Source organism: Corvus hawaiiensis, chromosome Z (genome assembly GCF_020740725.1).
Source record: "Corvus hawaiiensis isolate bCorHaw1 chromosome Z, bCorHaw1.pri.cur, whole genome shotgun sequence".
NCBI lineage: Eukaryota > Metazoa > Chordata > Aves > Passeriformes > Corvidae > Corvus > Corvus hawaiiensis.
In genome coordinates this window covers 30,169,201-30,191,663 of record NC_063255.1, presented here as the reverse complement: position 1 = coordinate 30,191,663, position 22,463 = coordinate 30,169,201, and the positions used below count along the sequence as shown (strand labels likewise).

Here is a 22,463-nt window from a genome sequence, read left to right as displayed (position 1 = left end):
TGCGGAGGCCACTGCTGTTACTAAAGCCAGGCGTTTTACACAAGCTTGAACTGAGCTGGTTAGTTACATAAACACAGGACAAGCAAAAGATTCACTTTCCGGTGCAGGTGGGACAGAGGTTCAAGATAGTCCTGGTGCCTAGTTAAAATCTCTTGGCTTTCAGTTAGGAGAGAAACACAGCTGAAAAATGAGAATGGCTTTTGCAAAAGCTGTAACAAGGAAATTGAAATGAAATGGCCCTAGCCCTGTATGAGGTGAAAGCCAGAGCAAAGAGTGGCAAGCAGGGTATGTTTTTGGAAAGGAGAAAGCATTTATCTAGACACTTGTACATTTATTTGTCTGGTGTTACTAGGAGACTAACACTGAATCAGGTCTCACAAAGCAGTTGTGATGAAGGGCATGTGTTCAGGTCCTTCTGAGAGGGAAGAGCCGAATGAGATGAATAGCTGTCCTCAACTATGGAATCAGAGGTGTTCAGCACCACTGAAAGCCAAACACTGTCATCCTGCAAAAAACAGGTTTATAGGGAGCAGGGGAAGGTTGAAAAGCATTGCATTTTGAGAAGGGAGGATTACTGTTTATTTCCACCCCGTCACCCTCTTCCTTTCCTGTGGGTGCCTTGAGTTTGTCAACACAGAAAATTCCTTCTATCTCTAAAGTACTCATGAGACCTACACGCTCTCTGGACATGTATTTTGTCTTTTCTGTTGATGACCTTTATAAGCTATTGAGTTACAAAATGAACAACAGCAGGGGCAAACCTGAGAAAGGAAAGCAGATAGTAGCCTATTGCCCAGAAACTAAATTTTAATGGATTTTTTTACTTGGATCTGCTGCTATCACTCATTGGCACAATATTCAGGAAATATATACTTGTTTAATCTTTAACAGGAGAGGTCATCCCTCTGCGGCATAAAATTTAGTTGTTTTTCTTAACCTGAAGGTGCTCATCCTTCCTGCAGGGTAAAAGAATAAAAGTCTACAGCCAGCCTCATTGTTTAGTAGTGTCTACACCTGCAGCACTTCAGATACTTCCCATTTATCCTGTAGGATAACTGCAGGATGACAGTCTGTTAGGTGAGTTTAAAGGAGAGAATTTCAAATGAAATTGTCTGAGTAGAAAAGACTTTAATCCTGCTTCAGGATAAATTAATCTTCTGTTTGTATACTTTTTCAGTTGCAAATTGTCATTTTTAATGGGTATTATTTCTTTCTGTTTGTTTTATACACAGCCCAAAATATGTCTTGCTTCTTGAAGTGTGTTCAGCCTGCTTATATACTAAACTTTGCTGAGACCTCTATTGAAATGCCTTCTTAGTTCCCCTTCTACAAAGCAATGGAAATTACAAGGAAAATAAGCAGTGGAAAAATCAACTGACTTAAAATGGAGCTTTGTAACTTTGTTGCTAGTTATATAAGCTTAGATGCCCTAGCTGTTAAAACTGTGTATTTCCAAAATGATTCTTGAATGTAATTCTTTTTTAGTATAGTCTTTACCATGTTATACATAGGCCAGGGAAAACGTCTTTTTCTCTAAGGAAATGCGAAGTCTGTCATATTATCTTCCTTTATTTTTGACATACATTTCAGTATATATAGTGACTTAATTACAGGAGTCACATCTTGTAAATAGGCTCACCATAAGGCAAGGCTGGAGAGTATATGTGATGGCACTCAGGCCTGAGAGAGATTGTTATGCTCGGTATCTTGATGTCTGCAGAGCTGATCTGATGTCTGACCTCCAGTGGCTGCACAAGTGGGTGTTGTGTTTGCTTTGTTCTGTAAGAGTGGTATATGAACACTTGTAAACACACTGGTATCTTATTCTACCAGGCATTAATATGCCTGCTAGAATATCCTTTTATCAGTCTCCTCAGTCTGAGTATCACAATGCTCAAATGTGTAGAGTTCAAAGTTCTACTGTTTTTTCCAACCTAGCAGCAACAAATTTGTTTTATTTTTAATGTACCATACCTCAGCTTCACTGCTTATTTGTTCATGTTTCATATGGCTTTGGAGCATCTTTAAATCCTTACTGAAGCCTGTTTATTTTTGCAGTGAAAGTAGCAAACTGTGGAGGTTTCCAGAGGCTTGGAAAGCCCTGTTAGCAAATCATTATGTTACAGAAACTTTATAATACTTGATAACGTGTCTGCTTAAAAAGAACTGGCCGTTATCCACATCAGATCACAGCCAGAGCAGCAGCAATAGTGGCTTTTCATCACTGTGTTTCTCAATTGTCTGGTCCCATGACAATAGCAATGGTGGGTTGGCTCCTTGATACAGAAGCCCTTAAAATGTCTAGTATCGTGATGAAGCACCCCTAGTGTAAGAGTTCAAAATTCCTTGGCAATGGGTTTTGCCCCTTTCACCAATTTTTCAAGCCTAGAGAAGTTTGAAAATTAGGGTTTGGGGTTTTTTCCCTCATCTTGTGTTATTAATTATACACCTCCATTGCAAATAAGCATTGTCCTGGTTGCAGCCAGGAGAGGGTTAATTTTTGCAGTAGCCAGGAGAGGGCATGACTAGGATCCCGAGATTCTATACCACCTCACATCTTTGCTGGGGATGGGAGAAGGGACCATTCCAGCTCACATATCCTGGTAGTGATCAGTTGTTGTTGGGAGTTCTTGGCCTGGCAAGCCCTCGTGTGTGAATAGTTTGCCTCTTTCTTGTACATCCTTTTATTAATATTCTATTCATTGTTTTGCTTGTAATTAAATCAGTTATATGAATCACTTGTGAAATAACAACCATAAACCCCTTACTGAAGTCAGAACTGCAGTAAAATTAGTGTATGCTAGATTTTACTAGTGTTAAAACCTGATGGAAGCCACTTTTTGTAACAATACCAGACACCAACACAGCTGATTGAAGCAGAGGGCAGTTCTGCCTCTTCACCAATCTGAAAAGATGATTTAGAAGCTTTGCCTCACTGCAATCAAACTTAATTTACTTCCCCATGACAATTAGCAACAAAGAAAAAAAAGCCTTCAAAGTAGCTTAGGTAAGTTATGAGTAAGTCTTTTTTTGCTCAATTACTTGTGGGAAAACTGATTTTCTGACACTTGACCACAGTTGGAAAAGGAAGTGAATGCAGTGAAGTTCATGCCTGTATTTCCCTGAAAAGCAAACCACTGGCTTTAACTAAATTACTGCCTAGTTTTGTGGCTACAGCCTCTATTAAGAGTAGAACTGTAAAGTAAAATTCAGCCCTAAAGGGCTGTGTCCATACTTACCTTTCCACGGGCTTTCCCTAAATTGCTTTCAGTAATAGTACTCAGAAAATGGCAACACAGCAAGACTTTCTGCTGTATTTCAGCCATGCATCCAACCAAGAGATGTCTATGGAAGCTCAAAATAAAAACTACCCCAAAACAAACTACATCCCTAAATTCAAAGTTTAAAAAGTAGAACTTTATTCACGCATTTGAAACAAGACAATAGCCTTCCTGAAAACAGCTGTCATATTTCATTATTCTGATCAGACCAGTAAGATGTCCCTCCTACTATAACAGTAGAGTTTTCCATGTCAGTGCTGCCAGTGGCCACTGTAACACACATTGCTGACATAGCTCTCTCCTAAAAGAGGATACCATAATCAATAATTCTGGTGCTGTCATTCACACAAAAATTCTGAGGAATGCAAGAAATCTTGAGACATAAAAGAAATCTATTACATGGGGTCAAAAGAATTACATCTATCATGCGGTGAGAAGACTTGAAATTGCCTCAGGGAAGTAGAAAGTATTTTGTTGCTGCAGCGCTTTCAAAATTCATTTGACTAGAGGTCTTTAAGAAATAGCTCATTTCAATGCACATTTAAGTAGCAGTCTGAAGTTATTTATTTGTTAACAGGGACAGCTCAGTATTAAGAAAATGTTATGACTAATTGTCTTAAAAAATGCAGCTCTTCACCATCAACCACCAATGCATAAGTGATAAACACTTCTCAGTGGAAAAGATTTGTACCTGGCTTTAAAAAAGAAGCAAAAATTAGTATAAAAGAGCTTTTTGTTTTCAAACACACAAAGAATTACTTAACTACACAAAAATTACATGTTGTCACAGAAAATCAGAAAACAATTCCCCATGAGAATATAGTTTTGTTTTATAAGGAAGTGAACAATATATTGGAGAATTCTGAACAAAGCATTTCAAATAAAAGCATGGGTACTGAAGTACTGAGAACAGAATTGCTCAACATTACGAAACTGGACTTGTCCTGAAAACAGAGTTTAGCTACAACCTACCATCCCATCTGTGTAAGGAAACACAGATGAAAAAACTGCATTTCGCTTACAACCTTTTGTTCCCAAAACAGCCCACAACAAACCATTAATAATTCAAATAAGCTGCACTGTTCATCCTGATGTAGACAGATGCTGTAGTTACAACTCTCATCAGAGCAATGAATACCTTCCTTCACTCTAGCTACGAAAATACAATTCCACAGCTGCTAAGCAAAGAAGGGATTACTACTGGCAGAAGTAGTCTTTACAGAGAGCCGTAAGAGTGGATGGAAGTCCCAAAGCCAAGAGGTTTTTGAAGGGAGTTCAAAACTTGACTGTATCTTAATTTACCACAAAGCTGCAATACTTACAATCCTTCAGAACAATGGTGGATATTCAGTTATTTTTCATGTGTTTGTCTCTCCAGTGCTGCTTCCATTCGGCTTTGTTTTAAACCCTACAGGATACAATTTAGAAAAATCTTGGTTTTGCAACATGGAAAGCTTTAGTCACAGAACAAAAACATTTCTGGACAATCTTTTTCAGTCCTCTACAAATCATGAATAGTTTTTAACTTTCTTTGGAAATCAGAATGGGCAGTTTAAAAAGGATAAAAGCCAAACTACATGTCTTCTTTATAATCAGAGGCTATGAAGAATAATTTCAACTATATACTTCTTGTGCAATTGGAAGTAAATTAAAGCAATGCACAATTATATATAATCTGAAGCACCAAATCCTCCTTTTCCAACTTCCTCAGTGCAAAGAGTTCATTGTGTCATTTTCTTTCTTCAGGAGTGTAGAGATGAAAATATGAACCAATAATACAAGTCACAGATTTTCACAACTATGCTGACAGCTTCTACTGGACCTTCATAATGACATGAAACCATTACTGATGAATAATCTCTGCAAACGTGCCAAATCTGCTCTTAAATGTGATACTACCACTAATACGGAAAGAAAACACATAGAAGACTATTGAAAAGTAAACATTTACTCCACCTGTCTACAAACACAGAATTGGTAGTTTTAAAATGGCTATAAAAGTACCTGATAGGACCCCTCCAGTAGAACAAAGTATCAGAACATCAACTAAATATACATGTATGTATATGCTGGCTTATGTGAATTCTACTCAATGACAATACTTATACAATACAAAACACCCTTAAATGTAGCAATTGCAATTTAGAATAAGAGACCTAAAAAGCAGCCCTCCCTGTCTAACTTCTTGCTGCAAACAGGAGCACCAACAGCAGAGCAAAATTACCAAGACACTTCAAAACCAAAGCGGCACGTACCAGGTAATATCCAGTGTGGTAACCACTCATGTACCAGGCTATCAGCATGCTCCCCAACGCTTCATCGTCCTCAGCAGAGTCTGGCCGCATGGGTGGTGGAGGAGGAATCAACTAAGAAATCACAAAGGAAATGTCTGTGTTTCAATAGTATGTCCCAGATCAGAGAGCACCTGATTCTACAAGATTAGAGCATGAAACTGAAAAATAGGAATGTATCCTCAATTTGTACTCTGGAGTCAAAGATGATGTTTTCTGAACACATGTAATTTCCAAAGCCTAGAAAGAAACAAGACTCCTGTAGCTTAACTGTACACAAAAAGTGCTACTAGGGGGAAATACTATCTTCTTCAGTGAAATGCTGTTGCTAGAAAGTGTAGTTTCTTTAAATAATTTTCCCCTTGTTATTCTTACCAACAGCTTCACTGTCACAGAAATGAGTACAAATCAGACCTCATACATTAGATTACTATGATATTTGGAACTGAATGTGTTAACAAATATGTGAAAAAAATAGGCAAACAGTACAAACATGTTCTAAAAACAAAGGCAGTGAGTACATTCAGTGAGAAAACCTGAGATCACCAATACTCATCTCTGACATCTCTGACATCGTCCCCATTCTCTCATCACTTACTGGTGGTCCTCCTGGGAAGGGTGGGGGCCAGCAAGATAAAAATGATGGAGGTGCCTTGAATTTTGATCCAGGCTACATGGAAAAAGTGGAACAGTACAAATGAAAAGGCAATATGGGGTATTAGGATTTTACTTAGGAGAATTACATGAAACAATTCATGTGTCTTAAACAACAGAAAACACACCCCAACAATTTAATGAAAATACAGACAGTAGCTATTTCTGAGGCACATTCCATAACTTGAGAAGTACCACTCAAGATTACTCATCTCACTGAGGTAAACGCTGCTGAAACAGGGTTCTGGTTTATTTTTAAAGGGTTTTCCTAAGTGGAAGTCAGTGGTTACACTCTCAACAGGAAGAAACAGATCAAATATTCACACAGGCAAAAAGATAATTTCTCTAATCCTGTGCAGATGGGACAAAAGCTGACTAAATTCTATTATGCTGGTGAATGTCTTTAAATAAAGATCTTAGATACAAATCTACTGATACGAAAGGAAAAAGGTAAAATAAAATCTTATAAAGAAATCTTGCACAAACAGTAATATTTAGAAAACATACTGCTGAGTTCACTGCACTGTTACTTAGACTCCTACACAACAGGAAAACTGAAGGGTGTATCAATACCCCATTCATTCCTAATTCAAGAGAGGAGCTACAACTGAGAGGCTCTACGACATGTGGACATCACTTTTAATGCCTTCAATGTCCTGTGAAGTGAAACACATCAATTGGCTAGAAAAAGTGAAATTTTAAAACATCAACAGCACTGTCAATTAACAACAGCACCAGAATCCAGGGAACAATACCCCTCTTTTAAGTTACAAGACAATTGGAAAGCAAGTGTTACCTAAGGAGCAGAAGGCTCTCCTCATTAGACAGCAGCACTGCAGGAGGACTATGCTGTGGCCAGATTATTACAAAATGACAGACCAACAGATATTTAACATGCATATCTGTACATCCATTCTCAAAATGTTAATTGAACCTAGACAATGATAAATATCATCATATTGTCTCAGGATTCAGAATAATAACAGGCTTAACGATGGTACATGAATTATTTCAATTAAGGTTGAGCTTACCCTTCCTAGGCCTGGGGCTGGTGGTGTGGGAAATTGCAAGTTTTGAGGCGAAAATCTTCCTTTTGTGCAGTTGTTTTTGTTTTGAGGTGACTGGGAAGATTTTTCACTTTCATCTGTTGAATATGGAGTCTCGTTTTCATTCTAGAAGACAAAGACAGTTTTATGAAATGCACTAAAGAGGAGCTTACGACAAGCAATTTTAGAGTGAAAAAGCTTGGAAAGTCCCATTCACATCCTCCCTCTCTCCAGCCCTCCCAGTTCTACCCAGGAATAACTTCACCTGCTCACTAGTTTAGCTATGTTATCTTTCACTGGTGAATTTCTTGTTGTCCCCTCCCTTCCTCCCATGCTGAGTTCAAGAAGTAAAGGGATGCTTTCATTCCCTCCATCAGCTTGTGTCTGTTTACAACAGAATTGTGCATCGTTTCTCACTCTGAATACCAGCAGTGCCACCAGACATACTAAAAGAAGTAGATTCTCCCACTTTCCCATTTCTTTACAAGAGAATGAAAAAGTCCCTCACCTCCCCAGAATGTCCCATCCCATTTACTGTTTCATCACTGGGTGGAGGAAGTAGATCAGACAGGTTCTGCTCCTCCTGATTTCCATATCCTGTGTAAGTGACAACACATGTGCCTCTCTTCTGGTTGATGGAGGCAATAGTTGCTAGATATAAATTACCATCCTCAGACCAAACCGCATTGCAGCTATCACCAACCTTCCACTGCAACAGAAGCAAGAGAAGCGTGTAAATACCTACACCAATGGTTGGACAGAAGGTGCCTTTTCCTAAACTACTTTTTGTCCAAAATGATGGATCCCACCTACAGTGTTTTCTTTGTATTTACTAAAATTCCTCTGTGTAACCTAAAAATAAGGTTTATAACGCTATCACTCCCCACACCACCACCCCAAAAGGTTAATGTCAAGATGCAGCTACTTTTGAGTACCGAAGTACAACATGCAGTACGAGCACCACTGGCATTTACAAGTGAGGCGACCTGTTTCAAAGGCGCTGTATTGCTCTTCTTTCTATTTCTGATCTTTTTATGGTTTTTTCTCTTTATCACCAGGCGCTGCTCCTGCTTGTCTGAAGGCTCCGAGCACTCCCCATTCTTTAAGGCATTCTTCGGGAAGAGAAAGGAGAAAACCAATAAATGCCAATCCAGCGGCCTCAGCCCCACGATCCGGCCACGGCAGCGCCGACCCCTTACCTTGAAGGAGGCCACCGCCTTGTCGTACGCCTTGATGAGGGCCGTGTCGTCCCAGATGTCCGAGTCGTCGCTCTGCGGAGGCCATACACCCTTTAGCGCCACGGCAAGGCCCCGCTCCCGGCCCCGCTCCCGGCCCCGCTCCCGCTCCCACCCCGCCGTTCCCACCTGCCCGGTGCCGCGCCGGAACAGCACCGCGTCCGCCATGGCCGCGCGCCCGCCGCGCATGCGCCGAGCCCCGGGCCCGCCCCGCTGCCGGAAGAGGGAGCGGCCCTGCCGGGGCCCGCCGGGTGCGCCGCCGTCGCGCTCCGCGCAATTCCCTGGGCGGACGCTCCTGGGAACCCCGCCCTAGCGAGGTGCGGAGCGGCAACCACGACCGAGCCAACGACAGGCGAGCAAAGGAATTGCTGCTGTGTTGAGTGCTGGGCTCCTCAGTACAGGAAAGACAAGGAGCTACTGGAAAGGGTCCAGCAAAGGGTCACAAAGATGATGAGGGGTCTTGAAGCATCTCTCTTATGAGGGGAGACTGCGGGAGCTGGGCCGGTTCAGGCCGGAGAAGACTGAGGGGGGATCAATACATACTAATATCTCAAAGGCAGGTACCCAGAGGATGGCACTACTCTTTTCAGTGGTGCTCAGCAACAGGACAAGCAGTACCGGCCATAAACTAAAACACAAGAAGTTCCACCTCAGTATGACTTCTTTGCGTTGAGGGTGGCAGAGCACTGAAACAGGCTGCCCAGAGCAGTCATGGAGCCTCCCCCTCTCTGGAGACATTCAAACTGCACCTAGGTGCATTCCTCTAGGTGAGCCTGCCTTGCCAGGGGGGTTGGACTGGATGATCTCCACAGGTCCCTTCCAACCCTAACAATTCTGTGAATTTGCTTAATTTCTCACCAACTGCAGGTGTTATGGTGCCAGCACCAGATACATTTTTCTTCCAGTTCTCCTCAAGCTGTGCCAGGGGCCTGTTACCACTAAATGAATGCAGTTAGATGGAACAGAGCTTACAAAAGCAAAGGCTTCAGAGCTTGTCTCGAGAGATTGAAAGCAGTTACTGAGGAATACATTCAGTGCAGGCAGCTCTGGGTGCAGCTGCAGTGGGAGCCCAAGGCAAGAGGCCATGAACTGCAAACCCTTTGCAAAACAAAGGGCACAGGGACCTGTGGCATCAGCCAGGGAATTGGACACTGACACAGCAGGAGCAAAGGACCCACCTTTAGACTGTGAGGATATAAAAGCCCAGGGATTCCCTCCTCAGAGGTACAAGCTGGAGCTGTTACTTTTTAAGTTATTGCACCAAGATTGAATAATATTAAATATCAGGATGTACGACACTCTGCTGTGGGAAATGTGGGGTTGAGCTGGTAAGGAGTCCTGGTCAGACTGTGAGTGTGGGAGGTGTAGCTGTGAAGGGGCTTCAGTTCCAGCTCAGGTGGTGTGAATGTGGCTGCCAGAGTGGCTTCTGGATGGTCAGACAGGGAAGTTTCCTCAACAGTTTTCCGCTGGTAAGAACACAACATTCTCCAGCCTGCCTGTGAAGCAAGGGCTGAATTTGTCACACTACCTTTTATTCCTGAGGCAAGCTTAAGCAGTAATTTCAAATCATTTTAGTGGCATGACAATGTCAACATCTGCTGACATTGCAGCTCATTAACACCAAGCCTGCAGCTTCTCTAAGTATCTGGACTAGATTGAGTCCATTTTGTACACCAACAAAGTCTGCAACTCAAGAGGCATGTTTTCCTGTAAGGCAGACTTACACTGCATGTGATAGTGCTTACAATATGCATTTCTTATAAACATTACTTACACTTTATGTTACACTTACATTCTTATATTGCATGTCTCCATAATCCATTTCTTGTCTTCTTGGTAACTTTTTAGAAATCAACTGATTATTAACCATAACCATTTCAAATTAGACAGTACTTCATGCAACATTTTATTGTAAAAATATTTTAAGGTGAGATTTACAGTTCACACCTCTGCAAGGTTAAGCACATTTTACAAGTGTGTTCCATTCTGAATGAAGCTGTACTTCTGAGAATTCAGACAACCAAATCTGGTCTAACTGTAGATTCAGAAATTCTGTTTCTAGAACCACTAAGTAAAACTAACAAATGCAGCAAAAGCTAGAATAAAGCTATTGCTTGGTACTTTTATTCATACACATGCAGAAGAGTGTAGTCAGTTTTTGAAAGAGCACTCCAGACAACTAGGCCTATAGTAACCAGAAAAATACTCTAACTAATGCTAGTTGAACAACTCTGCACAATAAACATTTAATCATTTAATGGTTTGACACTTTTATAAATGATCTTCTAGGTCCTTCTGCTTCATTGGTGCACTTTATCTTCTCCATAGTGCCAGCTCAGTTTGTTCCTGCCTGCAGAGACTTCCTTTCATTAGCTGCTTTTTGCTTTTGCTGCATGATTTCAGAGTCTCTGAGAAGGGAAAAAAAAAAAAAAAAAAAGAGTTGGATACTGGCTCACAATTTTTCTAAGCAGAGTTCCCTCCAGCTTGCTTTTGCCCTTTAGTAACCCCCACTTGAAGAAGTTAAAAAGATCAGTATAAAATTTCTCAGTTAGCCATGAGCACTGTTTTTGTTACCCTGTGTTTTTTCAGTGCATGCATTACCCCATGAGGCAGACAATTTACTTGATTAGTAGACCTCATAATTCTTTCAGTTTTAGAAGTAAAGGACATAATGGATCAAACATCTTCAAGAAAGCATTACACAATCGTTTCCTCTTTGTAGTAGGCAAAAAGCTGCTAAAAAAAAAAAAAAAAAAAAAAAAGCAGCTTTACAGGACTTAGAAAAAACCAGATCTGTTTAACAGCAGATAAAGCAAAATTTCATCCATGGTTTATGCTCTGGCACATGACTGGACAATGAATCAAAACAAAGTATTTAAATGCTGTGTCAGCTAAGACAATGGATTCTTTCTGACCCATTTCCCCCTCCTTTTCTGCCTAAACATTTACTCAACTGTACTATATCTTACCTCTGTTTCCTCTGAGAAGCAGATAGGCTATCTTCTTTCCTTTTGCCTTTGTGGATCTCCTGAGTTTTCTTCAGGTTCTTTTGGCGGGCAAGTTCACGCTGGTTCCCACCTGCAAGATAATATACAGTTAAACAAGTACTACCACTTGTTTTTTTCCACACAGTCTGCCTGTGCAAAAGTATTATAAAGGTGGTACAGTTTGGGACAATGCGTAGAGCTAGTATGGTCATATCTTCTATCTCAGTGTCCTCTTCTAGTGCACAACAGGAGAAATTAAAGGCTCATAGCTGTCACATTTACAATTCTGTATGTCATGTTCAAGAGATCACCAAAATTCTAATACTCCTTACAGAAACAAAATGTAGTTTGCTATAAAAGACTGAAGGAAAACCATTGCACCAATAGGCTGGGCAGAATAATGTCAGTAATGTCAGTAACTCATCCAAAGAGGAGTCATCCACTCTCAAACAGATTCTAGCATTCAATATAGCTTACAAATTAATTTTAGACTGAAAGAACAGCATTAAAATTGATTACACTCAAATACTATTGAAGAGGTGACCTCAAAAGGTTTTTTTTAATTTGAAATCAAGAGCAGAACTTAAGCACGGGCCTTAGCAATTGGTTGGCCTTACTACCAAGGAAAGTGAGAAGAATAACATTTCTTTTATATATATATATATATATATATAGACACAAAACCCGTATCACTGTCAGTATAGATGACACTTCTTCAGGGAAGAGACAGCTTTCCCCAGGACTACCAACCACACAAACTGCCACAAGTTAGGAATGCAATCTCTTTGCTCACACAAAGTTCCTGAGGGCATGGCATCAAAATTTTCAACTCCCCATCTAAATACTCAGGGTCTTCCAGGCAACGGCCACAGACATCACAGCTACAAACTCTTCTGCATTAGCTGGTAATCTTCACTCAGTATTCTCTTCCTTAGTTCTAGTTTGCTCCAACCTGCCAGAACTGGTTCACTGGCTTGGTACTTCCTGCTCTACTTCTTTCGGACTGAGAATGTTTCAGATATGCTAGGCATAATCATTTGTGCTGTTGAACGAACATGATAACATTCTTTTATGCTCAAAAATGACAATTGCATCTCTCCATAATTTCTGTTGTGTCTCTTTTCAGTCCCTCTACAGTCTTAAGACTGCCTATGCTATCTTTCAGTCTCAAAGCCAGAGATCTCAATCTTGAAGTGTAACTTCTGGTCTACGAAAGCATCTTAGGACTAGGTCACTTTTAAACAACAACCTGCTGATATGATCCACCACCTTGTACCCACACCACTTCTGAGCAGACACAGGTACCTGCCACATCAACAAGTAGACAAAAGCAACCCTGCAGAAGCAGGGGTTTGTGCATTCTTCACAACAGCCCATGGACTGCCTGGTAAGAGATGCCAGAAGCTCAAGTGAAAACAGCCCTGTATGACTGCTGCTTCCCAAGGGCTGCTCCTGCCCTGGAAAATATTTTTTTGACAGGACATTAAGTGAAAAAAAAATTTTTTTTTTTTTGAAAAAGCTAGCAGAACTTCTATTCACCCTCCTCACTAGCATCCTGTCCCCAAAGTCCATCTAGACGAAGGACAGCTGTTTCTTCAGAACTGAAGGAAACCAAACTGTGTCTGGCAGTACTAGTGTTGATTAGAACTTGATGACTCATGAGCAGATGACACATTCCAGGCCATAAATGGTTCCTGACTTGTGGTGCTCAGGAGGCAAGAACATTATATGAACGACTGGGCAGCAACAAAAGCACTCTTCTATGGTACTTTAAAAAAAAAAAAAAAAAAGTAGTATCTTCTTTTATCATGAAGAAAACAGAGAGGAAGTCAAAACACACTGCTAAAGCCAGAATGACACTCCACCCCAAACCTCATGCACTTCCTTAAGAGCGGTTACTCTCCACCCTTAACCTCCAGTTCTTCCTTGTTTTCCGAGCAAACACTGGGCATGGGCCTTGCAGAGTTTTTCCATACACACAGTACGGTTTTGAATTTAGGAACAAAACTCAGTTGCATCACTGAAAAGCAGCTGGCAGAGCAAAGCAGAGCACATAGAAAAGCTGAGCAATACAGAATGCACACAACACAGAGTACTAAACAACTATCTAAAGAGAAACTTACTTGTACCATCCCTGCTTCCAAGTAAATATTGCCAAGGACTATTTGGCCCCACTACTTCACCTGGGATACTGAATGAGTATCCCTACCTTCAAGGGAGCCAGCGGTGTTTTCTACATTCTGTAATATCAACTCAAATCTTCCATGAAATTGTCCCAACAGAAGACAATTCAGCTTCCTGAAATTCAAGCATGAACTGCCACAAAAAGACCAGTACACCCTTCCTGCTTCTACATCTTTATACATTCCTCCTCAAGCATCCCCATCTTGGCCTATTTGTGCAAGACATATACCTTAGTTCAACCTGTCCTTGCTCTTCCAACTCCAGAAGAAGGAAAATACAAACAAAAATCCTAAACGTGCCTCTTTATAACGTTCTGTGCACAAACTGTTTACATTCCAAGTCTTCAGCTACACTTCTGCAGCAGTGTGCCCTCATTACTACACATTTTCGAGCTGAATGTGAAAGCACGACCTCAACTAAACACAAGGAGCTTCTGTACTGCCAAACATAACATGCAGAAGGCACAGGAGCAATCCCAGCAGTCAGGAGAGCCAGAGCACCCTGGGTCCGGTCCACAGTTCTCCGCCATTTTAGAGCGGGTATACGAACATTGCCGTTCGCCAGCACTGAACACAGTGATGATTTACCAAGTGCTCTTGCCCTTTCAACAACACTCTCAACAGCCACAAGTTAAGCAGCATAATATTCAGTGCTCGGCACTGAAACAAAAGTCCTTTATTTTCAGTCTGGGCGGCACCCGGGACTGGCTGTTGTTGCAGCCCATCATCACCTGTATTTCTCGCCCCCATCCCCCCAGCGCTGCTACATCAGAAGGCGGAGAAGGATGTTTTCGCCTCCTGCTTCGGACGGCGGCAGGCTATGGGAAAAAGCCTCATCCCCACGCACTCACTGCTGCCGAGATTTTGCCAGTGGGACGCCAAGTCCACAAAGACCCAGACGCCGACTCCCGGACCCGGCATGACTCCCAGCCGAGCTGCCCTCAGTGTTGCGCCCATGCCTGGAGCCGACCAGAAGGGCAGCCCAAGTTCCGCCGCCCACTTCGCTACCCAACAGGCCCCAAGAAGCACCCCCGGTGCTCACGAGTCATGGCGAGACGCTCAGGCCGCGCAGCACCGCTACGGCCGCCACCTGCCCAGAAGCGCACGGAACCGCTGCCACCGCCGGAGCCGCCTGAAGCGCTACCCCTCGCCGCTGCCCCCTATGGGTCCTCCTGGCCGCTGACGTCACGGCGCCGCGCAGCCCCAGCCCAATCAGCGGGATGCGCGCGGCTGCCTCCGCCCCCGTGGGTGGGATCCCTAGGAGGTTGCTGCCATGTATCTTCCCGGGCCTGGGTGTGAGGGAGAGATGGGGAGGGTGTTGGTGTAATAGCCTGGACTCGGGGCCAAAGCGGGCGCCAGGAGAGCTGCTTAGAGCCGGCTGAGCTGAGGGCTAAGGGGCCGAGAAGTTGCTGGGGCGTTACAGGCGGCTCCGGCGCCGTTATTGGTTGCCTTGGCTCCCCATCCTGCCCCTCCTCTCCCGTCTGACGCACGCTGATGACGTCGCGGGGCGCGGCGCGGGGGCGGCACGCCGGGAGCCGGCCGGGCTCGCGGCCTCACCGGGCCGCCGCCGCGCGCTGCTGACGCCGCCGAGCTCGTGGGCCGGCGGGCGGGCGCGCGCCTCTCCCGGGAGTGCCCGGCGCGCGCCTTTCCCGGCTCCGCCGCCATGTTCCGGCGGGCCCGTCTCACCGTGCGGCCCAATGTGCGGCCACCGGCCAGGGCCGCCGCCACCGGCACTGCCACTGGCGGAGCGGACCCGGAGCCGCCGGAACTCCCAGGTTCGGACACCCCGGTGGCGGACAGAACCGGGACCGTGGCCGTATCGGCGGACGCGCGGCGGGCAGAGAGGTGAGTACCGCCAAGCTCGCCCTGGCCGGGCAATGTCGGGCCGCCGCCAGCACCGGGCCGCGGACCCCCGGGAGCGGGGCGGGCCTGTGCAGGGCGGGACCCGGCGGATCCGGGGAGGTAGTGATGTCTTTCCGTAGCGTTGGTTGTCGTGGCCTGTCACCCTCTAGTTGTCAGTGCTATGGTAGGAGGCTGGCTCGTTCTGAAGACCTTCTGAAACACGCATGCGGTCGGTGCTCGCTGACAGCGCGTCCGTGGTTGTCAGACAAGGCCTTGTGGATGTTCGACGCGTTCGCAGCCTAAGCTGAACCCGCGTTTCTTCACTGCGGTTGTGCAGCAGGTGCTTGGAATAACATTGGAATGGGCTGCCAAGGGAGGTGGTGGAGTAACCGTCCATGGAGGTATTTAAGGAAAGACTGGACATGGCATTTAGTGCCACGGTCTGGTTGACAAGGTGGTGTTAGGTCATAGGTTGGGCTCGATGATCTCGAGGTCTTTTCCAGCCTGATTGATTCTGTGATTCTGTAAGTTAAGACTGCAAAGGAGTGGGTGGCCCAGTATGGTCTGACACTCGTTTTTTCTGGCTCCACAGCAGCCAGGAGCCCTGGTTTGCTGTGTGCAGCAAAAATTCTTTGTGCTCTGTAACCAGATGAGATTGATTTTGCATTCCTACAGCATTTTCTCTTTTGTGTTCATTTCTTCATGAACTGGCAAGGGAGGACTTTCTGTCTTTGTGTGAGTTTTTTTGCCTGTTTTGTTTTTTTAAGTGCTTTTTATTGTGATGGAAGCACATGGTAAAGTTGGCCTTAGGACTGGTCCCCCCTGAGGACCTGCCTGTTGTGGGTTAAGCCCAGCTGGTTGCTAAACCCACACAGTTTTTTGCTTGCTTCCCCACGTCCGTGCCCCTCCCAGCCTCGCGGGATGGGCAGAAAATCAAAACGGCAAAAGTGCAAGAAAAGATATGTCAAGATAAAGACAGTTCAGTAGATTAAGAAATAACTTGATAGTGCACATAAGCAAAACGAACTTGTAAATTCATTCACCACTACCCGCAGGTGTTTTACTCTCTCCAGGAAGGAGGGGATCCATCGCTCACTCACAACAGTTCCTTGGGAAGACAAATGCTGTAACTCCTAATGTCCTACTTTCTTCTTCCCCCAGCTTTTACTGAGGAGCATGATGCCACATGGTGTGGGATATCCTTTAAGTTGTTTGAGATCAGCTGTCCTGGCTTCGTCCCCTCCCAGCTTCTTGCCCATCCCCAGTGTGTTCAGTCAAGGGGCAGGGTGAGAAAGGACCCTGGTGCTACACAGTCCTTGTTCAGCATTAGCTGAAAACATGGGTGTGCTATCAACGCTGTTGTGTCACAAATCTCAAACAGCACCATGGGAGCTACTGGGAACCAACAAAAGCAGTACAGATCAGTATTTCAGGACATTTCCTGTGTCTGGTAATTGTTCTTCAGAACGACATTCACACGTCTTTTGTACAGTTGGGTTTGCATCTTTCATGAATACCTCTATTCTTTAAATTGTAGCTTGTCCCTTATGACAGTATGATGAAACAGTGTTAGAGTCTTCTGTTTCAGTGGCTAGAAATTCAGGTATCAGACCAGTTGGCATGGCATGTCTTTAGGAAACCTGTGCTACTTTTTACAGAACTTGTATCTTACATCTTTACTTGTTTTCCATTGTGTTTTAAGGATGTCATTTTTTCGAGTTTTATTTATAAAATTTTTATGTTACAGGGAGCACCTTACTGGATCCTTTGGTATCTGATTTTTTTTTTTTTTAATGAAGACAGTTTTACTATTTTTCACTTAGGTGGTACTGTTGCTGATTCAGCAGATTTGTTAAAGACTTTTGTGTTTGCAGTATAACAGGTGTGCCAGTGTAATATAATTTTAAGTTTCAAAACTAGATACCAGTGCAATTCTGAAAAGCACTCTGATCTATTTTCATGGCCTAAAAAATAGGCCTTTGCCATATAACCTTCTGACAGGGTAGCCTACCTAGCTGACCAAGGGAAGCCAGTTCATGTAATCTTTTTGGATTTCAGTAAAGCTTTCGAGACTGGCTCTGGACAAAACATCCAGCATATGGCTGGATAAACACATCATGGGATGGGTGAGCAACTGGCTCATGGGTCAGGTGCAGAGGGTTACAGTGAATGGGGTGACATCAGACTGGTGACCTGTCCCTGCTGGGGCTTCACAGGGCTCCATCCTCAGCCCTGTGCTCTTCAACATCTTCATAAATGACCTGGACACAGGATTGAAAGATATATTAAGTATGTTTGCAGTTGATACAAAATGGGAGGACCTCTTGACTCCCTCAAGGACAGGGAGGCCCTGCAGAGAGACCTCAACAAATTAGATGGCTGGGCTAACACCAGCCGTATGAAGTTCAAAAAGGGAAAGTGCCAGATTCTGCACATGGGATAGGGCAGCCCTCAATGTAGGGACAGACTGGGGAGTGAGAGGCTGGAGAGCAGCTCCATGGAAAGGACCTGGGGGTTCTGGTCAGTGGCAAGCTCAATGAATCAGCAGTGCCCTGGCAGCCAGGAGGACCATCCATGTCCTGGGGTGCATCAGGCCCAGCACTGCCAGGAGGGTAAGGGAGGGGATTGTCCTGCTCTGCTCTGTACTGGGGCGGCCTCACCTCGAGTGCTGGGGTAAGGTCTGGGTGCCACAATATAGGAAAGACATTAAACTATTAGAGAGTGTCCAGAGGAGGGCAATGAAAATGGTGAAGGGCCTTGAGGGGAAGCCGTACGAGGAACAGCTGAACAGAACACTTGGTCTGTTCAGCCTGGAGAAGAGAAGACTGAGGGGAGACCTCATTGCAGTTACAACTTCTTCATGAGGAGAAGTGGAGGGGCAGACACTGATCTCTTCACTCACAGCTGCTCAACTCTGCATCTGTAGCATCAGTCACTTTACGCTGGTTTGTTTTCTATATACTGAATAAGTTTTGTTAATTATCAGGGAAGTGAAAATTTTATAAGCATAAGATAATTCTAAATTTTTAATATACTTTCTGTTAAATTGTATTTAACTGTTCAGAAGTCCAGTATTGTACTCTGATTAAAAACTCCACATAACACAGGTGGTATGGAAAAGGTGAATGAAGAATTATTTTCTACTGTCTCCTGCTGTACTAAGAATAGTGGGTGTTGAGTGGAACTTGCAAGGATCTCATTCAAAACACACAAATAGGCACCATGTAATAAGCCCTCTAAACACTTTGCCCAGGGCATTTGTTCTGTACTAAAAATGTGTATGAACTCACAGTGTGGGACAAATTGATTCAGCCATTTACCAGAGGCTGCTAAATGCAAACACATCATCTGCAGCATTTGCCTGAATCACAGACAGTAGCCAGAGAGAATTTTAAAAAGTTTCACTGAATGTTTATACTTGTTTATATTCCTTGGAAAGCATTTGCTTCTGACCATTTTTAAAAATGTTTAAGTGAACCATGGGTGTGGTTGTCCTTATGTACAGAAACGAGGCATAGTTCCAACATAAAATTAAAAAAAAACCTCTTTATGACTCAGTTATAATTATACTAGTCTTACTGTGAGTAACAGCCATGAAGGCGAACACTGGTGGAGTCAGCAGATTTGAGATGATCATAATGGTTGGCAATTTTACTTGGACTTTGAAAATTATTTCTGCATGTGTGATAGAAAAAGTACTTATATAACAATTTTTTCCAGGGAAGCTAAGGATTTTTGATGTGTTAAGAGTGAGTAAGGGTTTGACTGCCGAAGTTTTTCTGGAAGTCAGAGTTTACATGTCATCTACTTGCAAATGTGTAAGAGGAATGTTCACATTTATTGTAAGGAAAGTCATCAAACTACTTGTTACATATAGCTTTGTTAAAATGTTTTTAATATGTCACCTATATTATGTGGGTAATTTTTTATAAATCTTTATGGTGCTGGTATTTTCAGCTGAAAGGAGACAGTCTTCGGGGTGTGGGAACATGTTACTGTTGCAAGCTTGTTAATCAGTAATTTGTATTAGAAACTAATATGCCAGTTCTTATAGCTGATTATTTTATTAGGAAGTACCAGCTAAAGGTTGGTCCTGGCATCGCTTCTTGTGTATAACTGCTTTCCTGTAGCATGGTGTTTATACTGATTGGCCCATAAACACATCTTAAGAGTAACAAAGCTGTCACTGTAAAGTACTTCAGAATACTCTCTTAAATTTTCCAGCAATGACAAGGCTGATAATACAAGTGACACTGGGGAAGCTAGTAAACCTGCAGAGATGCTTACACAGAGAAGAAAACGTATCTCCACCATGCCAAATCTTGTCAAACCAAGAGCTGGACCATCATCTGCTCATCGTTCCACACCAAAACCTCAGAGGCGAACATCACAGGCTTCTGATGGCAGTGCTTCCCTTCAGAAAGATCCCTCCCCATCAGAAAAGAATAATGTTGAAAGCTCTGTAAAGTCTCCCATGCTTCCTGAGAAGAAAACACCTGTGCCACAAGTGCCACAGTTTTCGCCGCTAAAAAAATCTGTGAACAAAGAGCAAACTGTTGGTGTAGCTGCTCAGAAAAGTGATGATAGCTTGCAGAAGAATGTACCCTCTCCCCTCAAGGAGAGACCAGCACAGGAAAGATCACAAACACAGGAGGAAAATCTGCCTGCAAAGTCTTCTCCTGAAAAAGTCAAAGGAACCTGTTCTGACCGTGAAAGGATCCTTAAAGCTCGAAAGTTAAGAGAGATGCTTAAAGAAGAGCTGAAGAAAGAGCGGATGGTAAGGCCTCTGTGTTTAGCAGTGCTTATCTGTGAAGGGCAAGACCTGATTCACCTTTCATACATTATCTCTGCAGTAGTGTTTTCTGATGATCGTGAGCTGCTTACTGCTAGTAGTCTGTCGTACCTCGTAACTCTCTATGTGTTTATTCTGTTTATAAGCACTAGCAGCACTTTGTTCCCTAATAATACAGATTTCACAAGGAATTGTATATCTTTTTATTTGATAGACCCCAAGTCTTTTTGACATGACACCTGGTATTACTTTATAGTCAGCATTCCAATTTTGAAAGTTTCACGGTTGGTAATACAGCAGGGAAGTGTGCTGCAAGAAGCTTGGATTTAGGATGTCTCATATTTTTTCAAGTTGATCTTTGTCAGAGTTCTGTAATTTTGAATAACTTAACTTATTTGTGCCAGGTATTGAATGCCTCTGAAAGGGTAAGTGACATAAGGGTCTGTAATGCCATTTCTGAGAATTAAAAATTTTAAGATAATCTTGTTTTAGTTCTTGGAAGTGCTGTGTGTGTGTGTGAACAACAGAATTCCATGAATGAGGTACTTTGTAAACAAACTAATAATAGTTAGTGAAATATAAAATACTTTTAGGGTGAATCTAAGTGTTTGTTGTTTTCTTTTGTTTCATTTTGTTTTGTATGGAAGAAATTGAAACACAGGCCTCCAGTAATTGAGGGACGTTCTCCACCAGATCGTTCTAAAATGACCATGAGAGACTTAATATACTATCTGCCAGAAAACAATCCGATGAAGTAAGTATGACTTCTTTTCTCTGTCCTTAGGTTAAATTACTTCTTGACTTCTATATTACTTAAATATGGAGTATTAGCACAGATACAGTATTGTTGCAATGGTAACAAAAGCTTCTAGACTAGCTTACAGTTTTCACATCTGCATAATTCTAGCACAGAAGCAAGAATGGAGCTTAGTGTATTTGTTGAAATACACAATCATGAACCTGTCCCTAGTGTTGATCTATCTCTGTAGAAAGATAGTAGATTTTTTTTTCAGCTGCCTGCTGTGAAATTTTTAGTTGTGGCTGTTAGGGATGTTATAATTGCCTACCAGACCTAGTGGACTCGGGAAGCTAAGCATTTCTCCTTCTAAGTGCTGAAGTACAAAAGGCACTGCAAGACCCTTGAGGTCTTGACATTCCAACTGGATGGGTGTAGCTGTTGCTGTTCCACTGACATGTTTCACCAGTGTCGAGGCTGAGGTGCATACAGGGACTACTAATGCAGCTGGCTGCACAGACTGCCACAGACAGAGCAAAGCAGGGCCTTTTTCTTGCAACTACCAAAAGCAATCACGTGAACAGAAGTACATGTATCCAAGTCCTTGTTCTTTCAGTAGCAGATGAGTTTTCTGGTATTGGCTGTTATCACCTGCTTGTTAATGTTTGTGTGCTTGTGTGTTTTATTTATCACTTTCCTTGTTTTTTCTTCTACACTGAATAGTCCCTAAGGAGGTAACAAGCAAAATGCTCTCACATTCCCTTTATCCCTACACTGGATTTCTGCTTCAAATATCTTTTTTTGTCCCTGCTTGTACAAAAAAAGGGCAAAATTCATTAAGCAGTGGTGGTTGTGTAGTTAGACTTAAATCTGTGTGATACAAATGTGTAAATAATGTGATACAAAGAATTGAAAAAAGAAAAAGCTTTGTGTTTCTTTGTTCATTGTCCACTAAAAGCCAATTTTGTGGAATAAAGCAGAAATGTATCTCTACAAGCAGTCATCTCTAACTTTTTGTGAAATTCTAGGTCTTCATTGGTGGAAGAAAAGAGAACAGAAAAAAGTTCTGCGCTGAATCAAATGAAAGAGTAAGTCTTGATGGTGAAGTATAGTCAAAAAATTTTCTGGTGTAAAAAAACTGCATTTCTGTGATAATACTAACAGTGTAGGTGTATTTTTCTACTGTTTCAATATCACAGCCTAGTTTACAAAAATTGTGATTTGGCAGGTAGGGTGGCTAAAGAACATTTTCCTTTCAGTGTTAAGTTTTTGCATATTTCCATTTTAAAGCAGAATGAAAAGCAGGTTTCAAAGTTCATGTATTAACTAATTTCTTGATGTGTTGCATTGCTGGGTAGTTCATCAAATTGTTGAATGTCTGGCATACTGAGTAGCGATTCAAAACACTGAACAGTA

The 22,463-nt window shown here is 42.8% G+C and overlaps 3 protein-coding genes across 10 annotated transcripts in view; 1 reads left to right on the top strand and 2 right to left on the bottom strand.

Annotated features, from left to right (window-relative positions):
- Positions 1 to 3,395: 3,395 nt before the first annotated feature.
- On the bottom strand, positions 3,396 to 8,717 carry LOC125319708 (survival motor neuron protein-like). 4 transcript variants are annotated; one of them, XM_048291191.1, is made up of 9 exons: positions 8,637 to 8,717; positions 8,472 to 8,543; positions 8,259 to 8,384; positions 7,781 to 7,981; positions 7,258 to 7,398; positions 6,171 to 6,242; positions 5,537 to 5,647; positions 4,604 to 4,689; positions 3,396 to 3,976 (listed from the first exon to the last, which is right to left on the bottom strand). In XM_048291191.1, the coding sequence occupies exons 1-8, from the start codon at positions 8,694 to 8,696 to the stop codon at positions 4,633 to 4,635; spliced, it is 840 nt and encodes a 279-aa protein (XP_048147148.1). In that variant the 5' UTR covers positions 8,697 to 8,717; the 3' UTR covers positions 3,396 to 3,976; positions 4,604 to 4,632. The 4 variants fall into 4 exon arrangements, with proteins under 4 accessions (XP_048147148.1, XP_048147149.1, XP_048147147.1 ...); XM_048291192.1 differs by having other exon boundaries at positions 3,396 to 3,582; XM_048291190.1 differs by having other exon boundaries at positions 3,396 to 4,689.
- A 1,683-nt stretch (positions 8,718 to 10,400) lies between these two features.
- Positions 10,401 to 14,895, bottom strand: LOC125319709 (small EDRK-rich factor 1-like). Of its 2 annotated transcripts, none has more exons than XM_048291194.1 (3): positions 14,720 to 14,895; positions 11,477 to 11,585; positions 10,401 to 10,915 (listed from the first exon to the last, which is right to left on the bottom strand). In XM_048291194.1, the coding sequence occupies exons 1-3, from the start codon at positions 14,724 to 14,726 to the stop codon at positions 10,843 to 10,845; spliced, it is 189 nt and encodes a 62-aa protein (XP_048147151.1). In that variant the 5' UTR covers positions 14,727 to 14,895; the 3' UTR covers positions 10,401 to 10,842. The 2 variants fall into 2 exon arrangements, with proteins under 2 accessions (XP_048147151.1, XP_048147150.1); XM_048291193.1 differs by lacking the exon at positions 14,720 to 14,895 and adding an exon at positions 14,529 to 14,693.
- A 400-nt stretch (positions 14,896 to 15,295) lies between these two features.
- The window catches only part of LOC125319706 (transcription factor TFIIIB component B'' homolog), a 52,368-nt gene continuing 45,200 nt past the window's right edge, over positions 15,296 to 22,463 (top strand). For 2 of the 4 annotated variants that reach the window (XM_048291185.1, XM_048291184.1), the window contains exons 1-4: positions 15,296 to 15,522; positions 19,744 to 20,296; positions 20,959 to 21,065; positions 22,076 to 22,135. In XM_048291185.1, coding sequence (XP_048147142.1) covers positions 15,341 to 15,522; positions 19,744 to 20,296; positions 20,959 to 21,065; positions 22,076 to 22,135 — 902 coding nt within the window. In that variant the 5' untranslated portion in view covers positions 15,296 to 15,340. The remainder of the gene's footprint in view (positions 15,523 to 19,743; positions 20,297 to 20,958; positions 21,066 to 22,075; positions 22,136 to 22,463) is intronic. The other 2 variants (XM_048291186.1, XM_048291183.1) reach the window with 1 other exon arrangement.

What these genes read in the sequence shown, in the direction of transcription:
- LOC125319708 (XM_048291189.1), bottom strand. Translation starts at nt 8,696, where the DNA reads ATGCGCGGCGGGCGCGCGGCCATGGCGGACGCGGTGCTGTTCCGGCGC. An exon ending in GGATGGGACATTCTGGGGAG is followed by an intron (nt 7,399 to 7,780) that starts GTGAGGGACTTT and finishes TTTGTCTTCTAG; the next exon opens with AATGAAAACGAGACTCCATA. An exon ending in CCTTCCCAGGAGGACCACCA is followed by an intron (nt 5,648 to 6,170) that starts GTAAGTGATGAG and finishes GTGATTTCTTAG; the next exon opens with TTGATTCCTCCTCCACCACC.
- LOC125319709 (XM_048291193.1), bottom strand. Translation starts at nt 14,634, where the DNA reads ATGGGCGCAACACTGAGGGCAGCTCGGCTGGGAGTCATGCCGGGTCCG. An exon ending in CTGGCAAAATCTCGGCAGCA is followed by an intron (nt 11,586 to 14,528) that starts GTGAGTGCGTGG and finishes ATTATCTTGCAG; the next exon opens with GTGGGAACCAGCGTGAACTT. An exon ending in GCTTCTCAGAGGAAACAGAG is followed by an intron (nt 10,916 to 11,476) that starts GTAAGATATAGT and finishes TTCCCTTCTCAG; the next exon opens with AGACTCTGAAATCATGCAGC.